Consider the following 14521-nt stretch of genomic DNA (forward strand, 5'->3'; position numbering starts at 1 on the left):
TTGTGTACTACATTTTACAACTCTGACGTCCATTACCGTATATACTGTTACTGTCAAAATTTTTTTTAAAATCATTATATAATTTTGCTTATGTCACCCATCCTTACTGCCACCTGTACCTCATTAGCCTCCCACTAAGTGTAATCATACTCCTAATCTTACCTGTCGTTAACCAATTTCCTGAAATCGTGGAGCAATGCAGTGTTGTAGAACGTCTTATACAGAAGCTTTGTAGAGCCATCTCTTTCCTTTAACTGTCTGATTTTAATACTGTAAAAAAATTTATTTGCCTTGGTAATCCTGTTTGTATCCTACTATACTTATTGATTAATGTACCAGGTTATTAACACTAGAATTACCAGAGCCTACGAAAAAAACTCGTAGATCCGGCCCACCTTAATTCCGTTCGCACCTCTCCCTCAGCGTCTTTTGTCCTGTAAATGTGCCAATTAAGACAAGCAGCCTGCTATTCCATCCCCCACCACCGCTGAACGTGCACAAAGTTCTCCCAGCTCATGCCTTGATTGATTATCTGGGAGTGAGATGCTCGAGTTTTAGAGTGGAAATCATAGGTCGTTATTTGGAACACATGCATTTCATGTGTGTTCCATTTCTACAATAATCTGTGTAAACACATTGTTAAAACAGAAATGGTTGTCATATTTCAGTGGCCAGCATAAATTCACTCCCGATCTGACGCTGTTCGTTTTCAAATAATATTGCATTAGTGCGATGATGTTTTCTGGTTGGTACTATTCAGGTCATAAAATGATTTCTTCAAAATGTCACATATATTGTCTCTCTTTCAGGTATGTAATAGAAACCACAGTATAGAGAGAAGTGTGCGCATTGCAACAGGTACACACATCGTAAATGTAGGAAGGATGGGTCCTTGCGTGTGTGTGAACTGTTAACACTTGAATGTGATGATTGCATATAGCGCTGAACTGACCTCTCTGTACTACTGTTGCCTCTGCATGTCCTGGACTACAAAAGAAACAGCAACATATGGGGACTGGCAAGATCGGGGAAAAAAAACAAGCGGTATTATGCGAATGAATATGAATAATGTTGCATCCATGCCACAATGTTTTCCGAAATGTACTATACAGGTCATAAAATGAATAATTCCAAATATCATATATACCTATGTCTCTGGTTTTTTTTTTTGTTTGTTTTTTTTTTTTTTTAACATCACAGACCATAAGCTGCATACTAATTCAGCGTGAGCAGGAACACTCAATAAAACTCAATAAAAAAAAAATCAAGTGACGGTGAGGCAGATTCACCAGTGTTTGTGTGTCAGCTTTTATCTCTCCAGATCAGAGAATGTCCAATTCCATTGCCTCAAAACACCACTCACATCTACAGTTACTCCCAGTTTCAAATAAAAACTAACGACGTCAGATCCCTGGGTGTGGCGGGCGGTAGTATGTATCGTGGTCGTGACTGAGAGAATAAAAGTGAAAAAAAAAAGGTAACTTTTACAAGTCCTATAAATGTACACCGTCTGTTACAGACGCATACCAAATGTATGTGTGTACTGTATAATATTAACAATAAGAGCAGCTCACTACTGAAAACGGCAAATACAGGAGGCAGATGGGATTGAACCGAGGACTCTTGATTACATTCAGCAAATCTTACTGCTACACCACGGAAGCTGTTGTCTTTTCCTTGAACCTTTTGTGAAAGTGTTTATTTGATCTTTGGACTTCAGGCTTCACACATTATATAGTTTATGCCAACATTTTGTCATTTACTACTAAAATATGACAAACGTTTCTACTTTAACAATGTGTTTACACAGATTATTGTAGAAACAGAACACACATGAAATGCATTTGTTCCAAATAACGATCTATTATTTCCACTCTAAAACTCCAGCATTTCACTCCCAGATAATCAATCAAGGCATGAGCTGGGAGAACTTTGTGCACATTCAGTGGCAGTGGGGGATGGAATAGCACGCTGCTTGTCTTTATCGGCACATTTACAGGACAAAAGACGCTGAAGGAGAGGTGGTGCGAACGAATTTAAGGCGGGCCGGATCTACGAGTTTTTTTGTAGCCTCTGGTAATTCTAGTGTTAATACTGTAACCTGCTCCAGCAGTCTGTCTAAACACTATCTTGTCTACTTCCTCTTCTCCCTTGACTACCAGTAGAATCCTAATCTTCCCTGCAATAGTCTCACTATTCTCACTGTTCTTTCTAACTCTTATTTCCACACTATTACACATTCCTATATACTCCTCTGACTCTCTGCTATCAGATCTATGTCTTCTGCAAAGGGCAGGGCTTGGATATAGATAAGCTGAATTCTCTACTTTTCTGCCTTTGTTTTGTATGCCTTCCTTTTACATTTCCTGAGGATTTCATCCAAAAGGTTAGAAGGCATTCATTACAGTTGATAACTTTTTGGAACCCACTTACTGTATGCTCCAAAGCATTCTAAATATCTGTCATTGGTATGATAGCTTTAAGATCTAAAGCAGCTAAGTTCTGCTTCCTTTTCTATGCTTTGCATTTTCTATTGCAGTCCTAAGAGTAATATACAGTATCATGGTGTACACCTAAATATCTAAAAATGTCTAAAACAAACTCCTTCTGACTTAATTTATATCAAAAAGATTACTGAAGTATTTTTTTTAACTTAAGGCCAAACAAAATTTATTTTTATATTTGAATAGTCATGAAAACTGCAATTAAACAAATCAAATGGAGAATAAATTTACCAAATAATAATGTCTGTTTTAAAATGAAACCTGTCTGGCAATAGAGCAAAAACTCTTAAATAAAAAGTCCACAATGTGCCACCCCGCATGTAATGTTTTCACACAACTTAAATGCAAAGTATAAAGCCAGCATCAAAGTGTGCCATGTGTCTGAGAACAGTAAAGTTCTCAGTATACAAGGTACATGGTCAGCACCAGTTTGACGGGAAAGGAGATCACACAAGGTGGTACACTGTGGTCAGAACAAGCTGTGTTTACAGAACACATTATGTTGATGCTGGCTGTGCACTATGTATTCCAAGGTGTCCAAAAACGTTACAAGGCACAAACAGCATGCCCAACAAATGTATACAAAACATGTGTGAGTATGTGCATGTGATTCAGTACATGCACCAGTATTTCAGTACAACTGTACTCAAATCATATTTTCTTTTAAAGGAACCTGTAATGGGGATTAAAAATGGGAGATTTTAAGTTTATCTGAGTGTTTTATTTAGATAAAATATAGCTTTTTAAGTGACTAAAGTCAGCTATACTAAAGAGCTCATGGGGAAAACAAGCATGGATTTTAATTGTGTGTATTTAAACAGGATTTTAGAAAAAGGTCTGGAGAAAACTGACAGGTGGGCAATGACATCAATACTCTTGGGGATAGCCAAGGGAGGGGGGAGCAGATGCAAAAGGAGAGGCTGAATGTAAGTACAGTGGTACCTCGGTATACATCCTTAATCTGTTCCAGATCCTTTGACTTATACCAAACAGGACGTATACCAAACAAATTTTTCCCATAAGAAATAAAGGGAAAATGATTAATCCGTTCCCATAAAAAAAAATCCTATTGTTATTGGCATATTATACATTGATGGGGTTGTATAAAATAATTTAAACACTGCTTAATACTAAAATACATAAATACAAAATCAATTAGATGAAATAAATTAAAACTTAACCTCACTTTACTTTTTAATAACGTCTTTGTTTTTCACAATCGTAGATACCGTCGTTCTCAGCATATGGTATGCAGCAGCCATGTCCCGGATATGCATGCCACTTTCATACTTTTCAACACTCAATTCAAATTTACGCGAAAAAATACAAAATCATGTGAAAATTCACAGAGTTATAGCGCAGCTTGTTCACTGAATGCTAGCAACTGGTGTACTGACGCTTGTGGGCATGGTAGGGTAGCGCGTGGTGTGACGATGCTGGTCCGCTCCACGCTCCCATACGTCCTTACGGGGAGTCCTGAACCTGACAGCATCGGTAATGTCACCGAGATGAGCTGACAAATGAGGACAATTCTCAAATGAAGCCAGGGGATAGTGTAAGAATGCCAAGTGCTTTTATTTAAAACAAAAATCAGTGTCCAAACAAAAAGTGCAGTGCATCTGGTTTCAATAAATAATTATTTAATAAATATCCATAAAAACAAGTGTTCTGTGGGGATAAAAACAACAATAAATAAATCTGATAAAATCCGAGGTTAAAAATCCAGTCTCACTCTTCCCGATCACAGCCCACCTGTGCAGGTGCGACTCGCTCCAACTACCTCATTAACTTCCCTGCAGTAGTGCAATCGTGCACACGGAGAACGACACGGCTATACAGGTTAAAACTTGGTCCTTTTTTTGAAGCCGCGGACCCACTATACCACATGCGGTGTTCTAGCACGCGAATCGCATTCCAAACAAAGGTCGTATACCAAGCAAAATTTTTCGTGTCCAAACAGGACGTATACCAAGATGGACTTAATCAAAAGCAGATGTATACTGAGGTACCACTCTATTTGAAGGGCTAATCATCTTCTTCTTTCTTCTTCCTCTTCATCTTTTCCCACTTCTATGTGGGGTCGATCAACCTTCTCCATACAGCTCAGTCCTGCACCTCCTCGACAATCAAGCCCTTTTCCTTCACATCTTCTTTTACCTTTATCCACCCACTTTCACTTTGGCCCCCCTCACTTTCTTTTTTCCCTCCTGTACTTCCATTCCCATCAATCTTTTGCCGACATATTCATCGTCTCTCCTCATCACATGTGCATAGCACTTCAACCTACTTTCCTATAGATTCTTATATATCTCTCCCACTTTTATTGTACCTCAGATTGTCTCATTTCTAATTCTGTCCTTTTTTGCAACTCCACACATCCATCTCAATTTCTGACACATCTAACTTTTTCTCTTGTGCTCCCTTTACGGGCCATGTCTCAGTTCCATACATCATTGGAGGTCTTACCAATGTCTTAAAAACCTTACGCTTAACCTCTGCCTTAATTCTTTAATCACACAACATTCTTGATACCTTCTTTCAATTGTTCCATCAACACAGCACTCTATCCAGATTTCCATCTCTGTCTACCACTGATCCTAGATATTTAAATGTATCCATTTTTTTCAATAGCTTTCCCAGCAGGCCAACTTCTGTGTGAGAAGTAAAAGCTTTAAAAGACATTTTGGGCCAAGTTTGAGACCTCTAGAAATATAGGACAAATAATAGGGTTTTAAAAGAATGTTGAACACTGGGATGAAAATAAGCATGCTAATACAAAGATTTATGAGAAATATGCTAATGCAAAACCAAAAGTTAAGAACTACTCTTAAACTCAGGTATATTTACCAGTTTGCGTATGCCAGTAAGAAGATGTGGAATAGGGCCTTTTTGGGACATTGCTGTTTAACTTGTATATCAAAATTAACTTAAAATAACTTCAGGATAGCAGGTAACAAAAATTTTTTAATGATATAATAGTGCTGGGCGGTATACCGTTTCATACCGAAAACCATTTTTTATTTTTTTTATGATATGGATTTTTCTTATACCGCAACACCGGTTTAAATTGCCTAAACGACGTTCGGAACGTGGCGCAGCGGGAAACTGTTCAAGTGGGAACCTTTTTCACTGCTACACCGCTAAACACAGATTTGTTGCACTAGGGCTCTTTTTCACTGCTACACCACCAAATAGGTAGCGGTAGCATAGGTATTGCGCGGTGAAAATGGACAGAGAACATTCCAAAAGTGATGCCGTCGATAAAGTTGAACATGATGAACAGAAGAACTTTTGCGAAAAAAAGGAGTCACGTCCGTCGCCTGGAGATACTTTAGCTTTAAAAGGTCAGATGTGTAAATACTGTTTCTATACTACTGGATAATACTGCAAGCCAAGTTGTACTTGTTTTATTTGTTTTCAATACAGTGTAATGTACCTGGGTACTGTGTAATAGTGTGACGACATGTTGACTTTATTCTCGACATTTCCACTTTAATCTTGACGCTTATGACGAGAATAAAGTCGACATGTTGACTTTATTCTCGACATTTCTACTTTATTCTCGCCGTTTAGGTCAAGATTAAAGTCAACATGTTGACATTATTCTCGTAATTTGTCATTAAAGTAGAACATCGTAAACTAAACTTCATCGTAAAATGAATATTTAATTTACTAGATTTTCTCAAACCCCGTCATAAGTTATATAGCACATTATATGCTTTGTGTTAAGTGATTCTTAAACTGACTTCTTCTTGCACTAAGAGGAGGTGCCGGCAGCGATCGCCGCACAGAATACATTCACTTCATGATCTTCCTGCTCTCTGAACATTTAGAATGCTAAGATAAATACTTAATATAATTTTCATGGTGAAATGCATTAAAGCATGCATTAATCATATGGGGGCACGGCGGCGTGCCTGCCTTGCATTTGCATGTTTTTCTGGTGGGTTTACTCGGCATGCTTCAGTTTCCTTTCAAAGTCATGTAGGATGTGGGATTTTGTTGTGCTATATTGACCCTGCTAGTGTATGTTTTGCTTGTATTCATCCTGCGATGGGCGCAACTCTGAATGGATGGCATAATTAAACATGTATAACGAAGATATTTTTAAAGTTCTGAACACTCCGTGGGCTAAGTTTATAACTAGTTTTAATTTCACAAAGACGTTTATCGTGTGGTGATTGGTTATGTGGTGAAAGAAAAAGGAAGGATAGGAACTGGGGTTTTGGTACATCAGATAGAGACAGCATGCAATGCAATAAAGATAGCCCGCTCAGAAGAACATGCATTGAATTCTGTGTTCATGTCTCCGACCAGCAGATCACAAACCCAACATTTACACAATATTTAAGTTAAACCTGTGCGATAGCTATTCATACATCCAGTTTTTTGGAGCCTCATCACACCTGCCATAAAGTTCTCTACACTGAACATACACCTGGGGACCCCTTACTGCGAGGGAGCAGCACTACCGCGCATGTGTAATACCTGCTTTAATGCATTTCATCATGAAAATGATATCAAGTATTTATCTTAGCATTCTAAATTTTCAGAAAGCAGGAATATCATGAAGTGAATGGATTCTGTATGGTGATCGCTGTCTTCTCTTAGTGCGGAGGAAGTCAGTTTAAGAAGCGTAGTGATTAACCACTGGGTCAGCGAACGTAACACAAAGCATTTAATGTGCTGCATTAATTTATGATGGGGTAAATTAAGTAATTGATTAAACATTGATTTTAGGAAGAAGTTTAGTTTACGACATTCTACTTTAATTATGAAGTAAACTATGAGAATAAAGTGGAAATGTCGACTTTAATCTCAACATAAACGGCAAGAATAAAGTGGAAATGTTGACTTTGTTCTCGACATATAGTTTGTTTTTTTCTTCCCAGTATAGCTTAGCTTGAAGCAAGGTCCATATTAATGCAGTTTGCCTAAATGATGGTTCAGTTGGTAAAGATGTCATCACCAAGTTGCACTTGTTGTATTTTATTTTAATTTGGTGAATACTGTGTAATGCACCTGGGCTTGAAGTCTTGAAGTAATAGTGCAACTATCAGTAATAATACTATTATTTATTTTATTGTTATTATTTATTAGTTTAAATATTATGCAGCTTAATGATGATAAAGTTGTTTAAAAAGTCACTTTTACGTGTCAGTGGACAGAGATTGTTAACATTAACAGAAAGTGTAGTTGGTTTACAAAAAGTATTTACTGTTTATTCCTTTTCTAAGACATATTCGGTGCAATACAATTTTTGACAAGCACTTCTGGATATTTTACTATGTCTAAATGCCTCTTTGTATGGTTGAAAATATGTTGTCAAAATTATAGTTTGTTTTTGCAAAATTTGTTCAATAAAAAGGTTCTATATTTTGACTGCATCTGTCATGCAATGTGATACCTTCTCCATTAGTGCCACCCCCTTGAAAACTATCACTTTATGGGGCAATGCAAAACTGTATTAATACTTTTTTTTGTACAATGTACAATACTCTTTTGACAGTGGAATAGGTTATTCTTAGCCAGTAATTGCAGTGGAAAATGTGGTTAACATCCACTCATGCATGGGGAAAAAAATACCGTCGAATATCGTGAAACTGGGATAATTTAGAAAAATACCGTGATATAGAATTTTGGTCATACCGCCCACCCCTACGATATAACTTACTAAAAATAGCCACCAAGCCATAGTATAAAAGATGCTATACAGCTTTTGAGACAGGCAGATGAAATAGAGGGTGATGACAACGTAGTATTAATATGAAGGGGGGTGGGGGTGTTTGTTGGCAGTCAAGTTGCACTGAACCATCATGCTGTCCAAGAATAAAAGCACAGTGCCTTTCATAAACAATTTAACAGCAAAAAAAAGCACCTCATTACATTGCAAAGAAAGCCCACTGTTTTTTTTCACCTTCTTTATCAATCTTCACAGTCGCACTGCCACATGCCTTGTTGCATGAGCAGGTAATGGAATACCTATTTTACACTATGCAACTTCAACACATGTGTCACTTTCGCAACAAGTAAAAAATGTATTCTACACCATGCAACTTCAACACATGTGTCACTTTCGCAACAAGTAAAAAATGTAATGTCCTTGTGTGCAAAACCATGGTAAAAATGATACATGGAAATATCTCCTGGTTGACAATTTCTAACAGTGTACCCACACACCACAAGGTTGCAGAATGAAAGGGTGAGAGCAGAGGAAGAAGAGGAAACACCAATGAGGACAGTTGAGGAGTGGCAGTTATATTAGTCTGACCATGTAATATCAAAATGAGAGGACAGATTAGAAAGGCCAGAAGGATATAGGAACCAAGGAAGACTCAGGACCACCTACAGTGACAATATGATGGAATTAGGAATTGAAAATAACAAGACGTGGGGGAGACGGCTCAAATCTTCCATAAACCTAACTTTGCAACACTAAATGGTTGGAGGAAGAAGGTGGTGATATACTGTATGTTTAGGAATTTCCTCACCTCTACCACGACCTGCTCCTTTTGCACTGCTTTCAGGGGGCCCCACACCTCTTGGAATCTCCCCATTAGGCCCTTCAACAGCTCCACCTTCACCAGACTCCTCCTCTCCCTTCTGACCTCCCTCCTCCTCTTCTTCAGAGTTCTCCTCTTGAGAGTTTTGTGAATTTTCTTCTTCAGAGTCTACTTCTCGGCTGAGACGACGCTCTGAAGCCAGCCAGGTGAGTTTTTCCATTGTCTCCTGAAAAGAAAGAAAGAAAGAAAGAAAGAAAGAAAGAAAGAAAGAAAGAAAGAAAGAAAGAAAGAAAGAAAGAAAGAAAGAAAGAAAGAAAGAAAGAAAGAAAGAAAGAAAGAAAGAAAGAAAGAAAGAAAGAAAGAAAGAAAGAAAGAAAGAAAGAAAAAAAGAAAGAAAGAAAGAAAGAAAGAAAGAAAGAAAGAAAGAAAGAAAGAAAGAAAGAAAGATAGATAGATAGATAGATAGATAGATAGATAGATAGATAGATAGATAGATAGATAGATAGATAGATAGATAGATAGATAGACACTTTATTAATCCCAAGGGGAAATTCACAAAAAAAAAAAAACAGTAGTAGAAGCTCTTGTTAGCTTCAGTGTTTCTAAAATAGCAGACTACACTTTGAAGATCGAAATAAGGCATTATGGCACATTTCTATAAAAATTACCCTGATTTTAACATATAGTCCTATTTTTATTTGTCTGACTTCTCCTGTGCTAATTCCAAACATCTGTTCTAAACTTCATGTGCATGAATTACTACATTAGTTATAATGACAGTAATTTGTCTATATACCTGAAGCTCTGGCACCGACAAGACTGATTCTTCTGAAGCAGTGGACAACACTTCCTCTTCATCCTCATCCTGAGTTAAGTCATCAAAATCTTCTTCTTCTTCTTCCTCTATTGGACCGGCTGAATCGTTCTGCCTTTCTTTTCTTTCAGTTTCTAGCTGTGCATCATTTCCCATTTCATTTTTTTGTGATGCTTCTTGTCCTTCTGTTTTTTTAGAATTACCTGGAGAATTCTTAGAGGAGGTTCCTAACTCACCTTCTTCTTTTCCTGTTTTCTTGTTTCCTTCTACATGATCATTTATAGGTGAATTCTCCACACAATTTCTATCAGACATGGCAAAAATGTCTTTTTTTCCTTCCACTTTGATACCCTTTCCAGCCTGGTGCATTACTTTCCCAGGTTCAAGAAGTGCTATTTCTCCTAGTTTGCACTGGGATTTTTTTGAAGATATTTTGAATTCTGTCCTGTTGGTGCTTTCAAGTTGAGTTCTGCTTTCAATGTTGTCATCTTTAATTATGTTGTTCTCCTCTGTCTTTTTCTGTGTGGATCTCTTGTCTATTAATTGCTCAACTGCATTGGCTTGGCCCTCAACAATACTGGTGGGGCTACATGAAGATTCTGACAGAGTTAACATAGATGGTTCATGATTTGATCTTACAGACCAGCCTTCCTCTTCACCATCTGGCTCTTCACCACCTGCCTCTTCTTCCTGTTTTGTCTCTTCCTCTATTATATCATTCCCAGAAAAAACAACTGAATGGTCACAGGTTACCGAGATAACCTGCAAAGGACTCTTTGATGTCAAGGAGCTGCTTTTGGTTATCACGTCAGGTTTGTGTGATGATATATTACAAAGTTCATGATCCTTATGGGTTTCCTGGGTTTGGAAAGACATATCTTGAGATGCTTTGCTTTTATTGACAGGCCCATCAAACTGACATGCTGTACCCCTGCCAACATCTGACAAAAAATCCCCTTTGTTACCTGGAGAAGGTGCCTTCACTTTGATTTCTTTAGACAATGATGAACTTTCATTCGTGTCCATGCTTGTTCTGTTTTCTTTCATAGAACTAGAATGTATGGGGCTACCAGCAATAATTCTTGAATTAGACTTCTGAAAGCCACTTGCAGAGTTTACTGAAAACTGTTCAAATTCATCAAATCCAGTACCTGAATAAATTACATCTTTTCCTGAACTGCAAATTAAGGGTGGTTTGTCAGTAGACTTTTCAGCTAGTGGATCAAGAGAAACTAATTGTCGAAGTTGAGTAAGAGGGCCACTGGGATCAGTTGCTGGATCTACCAGAATTTCAGCATTTTTGGTCTCTGAGGTAGGGTTCAAAGGTTTAATCTCTAGGGGAGAAGCCGGGCAGCCCACTGTAGACATCAGAGAGGCAGTCACTGGTGCTGCTAAAGATGTGGTCATTACTGGAAAATGAGCATTGTTGAGGAAGACTGCTGGTTGGATAATGCTGCAGATCCCACCTGTCTGGCCATTTGGGGTTGATCCATTAACACCTGAACCAGAGGCATTTCCTAGGGACAAAAGTTTTACTTGTCCCACTGGTGGAATTGCCAGCTGCCCTCCTGTGGGGATAGCAAGTAACAGCTGGTGTCCAGTGGCTGCAGGTTGAGTTAAGGGAGCAGGTTGAAATGGTAGCACTTTCTGTGTCAAAATCATTGGGGTATCTGTAACCTGTACATTCTTGCGGCCCTTGGATGATATATTTTGATTAAACACTGGTCTGGAAATTGCAATTTTGGAAGACGATAGAGTATGGCTGCCACTTAAACCAATGTTGTTGCTCTGCTGAACGTGGAGGGTACCAGAACTAGTCAGACTTGCCGATACTTCCTTACTCTTAGGCAGGGAAGTAACCGACTTTAATTGTCCTTCTTCAGTAGGCCAGGCCACAGAAAAGAGGTTATTAGAAACTGGTAAAGCCGGAAGTAAACATTTTGAAGGCTCTCTAGAGTCCATTTCTGCTTTAATTACTGAATTTGCTTGCTTTGGAGCTATATCTGTGACTAATGTAAAATTCAGAGTTTGTGCAAGGGCAGGTATTTTCTCAGAAGAAGAACTTGATGCCAGATGGATAAATGTTGGTGTCTGTAGAGAGATGTTCATTGGCACTGATGCAACAGGCTTTTTTGCAAATGAACGCCAACGGAACCTGAAAGGCTTGAGTACAACTGATTTCAGAATCAGAGTAACATCTTCTGGTAGATCAGGAGGGTACAGCACTCCAGATGGGAAGATAATAGGAGGAGGAGGTGGTATATCAACTAGACCAGGCAGACCTTGAGCTTCTAACTGCACCTGAGTATAGTCCATAACTGCTTCATAAATATATGGAAGACTTCTCTGTAAAACAGGAAATAATGTATTTACACTGGAAGCACTTATTTCTTCACAAGATAAAAATATAGACAAGAGGATTTTTTGAGATATAAAATACCTTAGACTGACAAATATAAAAATAAGCACAAACTTCACCTACCTACCCAAAAACTAAACTTGTAACTCAAAGATCATGATAAAACTGATTTAAAATACTCAAACTGCTCAAATGATAGAATATGTATAGATATAGATTTAGATCTAGGTCTGGTATATCTCACAACAAACAATTCAATGAAACTGTAACTGTCAGTGACAAACTTTGACATTTCAAATTTGAAGGAAATAAGTCAGTAAAAAATGAATACAAATTTTCTAGTGTTTCTTTTTTTAAAGGATTAGAATGACAGATTAGGCTATTTGTATAAGAAAATGTTTGTTCAACTTAAATAAAACAGACTGTAGTATTTAATTGAAGCAATAAATAGTGAAATCTTATATGATATTCAAAGAAGCCTGCACTTGTGTAGTCTCAAAAAAAAGAAATAGCAGCTATAATGGCAATTCCACTTCACAAAGGAACCAAATGTTTCTCATACCCGAAGCCAAAAAGGCAGGATGCTCTCTTCCCTTTCCACTGGGGGCTTTGCCTGCCATGGGAAAACAATCAGGCAAGGTTTTGGTAAAGGACGGACTGCTTTGAACATCTGGTAGAACTTTTAGGAAAACAGAGGGAAAAACATATAGCAATAATTAAAAAATAAAATCAATGAATTTAGCAATATACTTATATATACTGCTCCAAAAAATTAAAGGAACACTTTATAATCACAGTATAGCATCAAGTCAATGACACTTGTGGCCTATTGATGTGGTCAGTTAAGTAGCAGAGGGGGTTGTTAATCAGTTTCAGCTGCTTTGGTGTTAATGAAATTAACAACAGGTGCACTAGAGCGGCAACAATGAGATGACCTCCAAAACAGGAATGGTTTAACAGGTGGAGGTCACTGACATTTTTCCTTCCTCATTTTTTCTGTTTTTTCACTAGTTTTGCATTTGGCTACAGTCAGTGTCACTACTGGTAGCATGAGGCGATACCTGGACCTTACAGAGGTTGCAGAGGTAGCCCAACGTCTTCAGGATGTCACATCAATACGTGCCATTGCCAGAAAGTTTGCTGTGTCTCTCAGCACAGTCTCATTTGCATGAAGGAGATTCCAGGAGACAGGCAGTTACTCTAGGAGAGTTGGACAGGGCCATAGAAGGCCCTTAACCCATCAGCAGGACCGGTATCCGCTCCTTTGGGCAAGGTGGAACAGGATGAGCACTGTCAGAGCCCTACAAAATGACCTCCAGCAGGCCACTGGTGTGAATGTCTCTGACCAAACATTCAGAAACAGACTTCATGAGGGTGGCCTGAGGGCCCAACATCCTCTAGTGGGCCCTGTGCTCACAATTGCTCACTATCATATTGCTAAGATTTGCTGTCTCAGAGCACAGCAGGCTTGTAGTGCCTCAGAGACCCGAGTTCGATTCCCCGCTGGGGAGAAAGTGTTGTTTTTTTCTTCTTTTTAACCTCAAACGGACATAAAATTTATAAACTGGTATGCACTGTCAGTTAATGAGATTGTTATATTTTTATGTGGGGTGCTCTTTTTAAAATATTATTTAACAATTGAGACTGTAATTAACATGAACAAGTGTCTTTATAACTGTTCTTATTTTTAAGTTCTGTAAGACACACACTGTCAGACAGATCACTGAATAATGCACAGACAGAAGTAGATAGACAGACTGACAGACAGACAGACATGAAAGGCACTAAATGACAGGTGCTGCAGTAAGGCAAGCAGGCAGTGAGAGTACATTCACATGTGAAAGCCACTAGAAAAATGGATAGATAGGGAAGACACTTATATAATAGGTAGACAGAGAAGGCACTAGGCAGATACATAACAGTATTAGCTATATAGTAGTTTCGTTTTATATATAATGTATATGTATTTTACAACTTGGGAGAATTGTCAAAAAGAAATACATTAAATCATATATCAATCGACACACGCTGCACCCAGGCAAGCAGGCAGTAAGAGTGGAGATAAAGACGCTAGATATTTTGTATACAACAGGCAAAAATAGTGACCACTTGATAACAGTATTAGCTATAATGAATGAAAGCATGAATTAATCAACAGAAATAACCGTGATCGACATTTTAAACTTAAAGATTTGCTTAAGAAAAAAAAAAAAAGAAAGAAAAACGTCCCAGCACGCAGAAAGCAGATGCTTGCAGGCAGGCAGGCAGAGCGGGGAAGGTTAAAAAGAAAAAAAAAAATAACACTTTCTCCCCAGCGGGGAATTGAACTCGGGTCTCTGAG

At 38.2% G+C, this 14521-nt stretch overlaps 1 protein-coding gene across 2 annotated transcripts in view; it reads right to left on the bottom strand.

Annotated features, from left to right (window-relative positions):
- Positions 1-14521, bottom strand: part of gon4lb (gon-4 like b) — a 142979-nt gene that overhangs the window by 20689 nt on the left and 107769 nt on the right. For both annotated transcript variants that reach the window (XM_051923063.1, XM_051923062.1), the window contains exons 19-21: positions 12743-12859; positions 9804-12167; positions 8996-9233 (exon numbers count right to left, since the gene is read on the bottom strand). In XM_051923063.1, the coding sequence (XP_051779023.1) occupies positions 8996-9233; positions 9804-12167; positions 12743-12859 (2719 nt within the window). The remainder of the gene's footprint in view (positions 1-8995; positions 9234-9803; positions 12168-12742; positions 12860-14521) is intronic.

This window comes from Erpetoichthys calabaricus, chromosome 2 (genome assembly GCF_900747795.2).
Source record: "Erpetoichthys calabaricus chromosome 2, fErpCal1.3, whole genome shotgun sequence".
Classification (NCBI taxonomy): domain Eukaryota; kingdom Metazoa; phylum Chordata; class Cladistia; order Polypteriformes; family Polypteridae; genus Erpetoichthys; species Erpetoichthys calabaricus.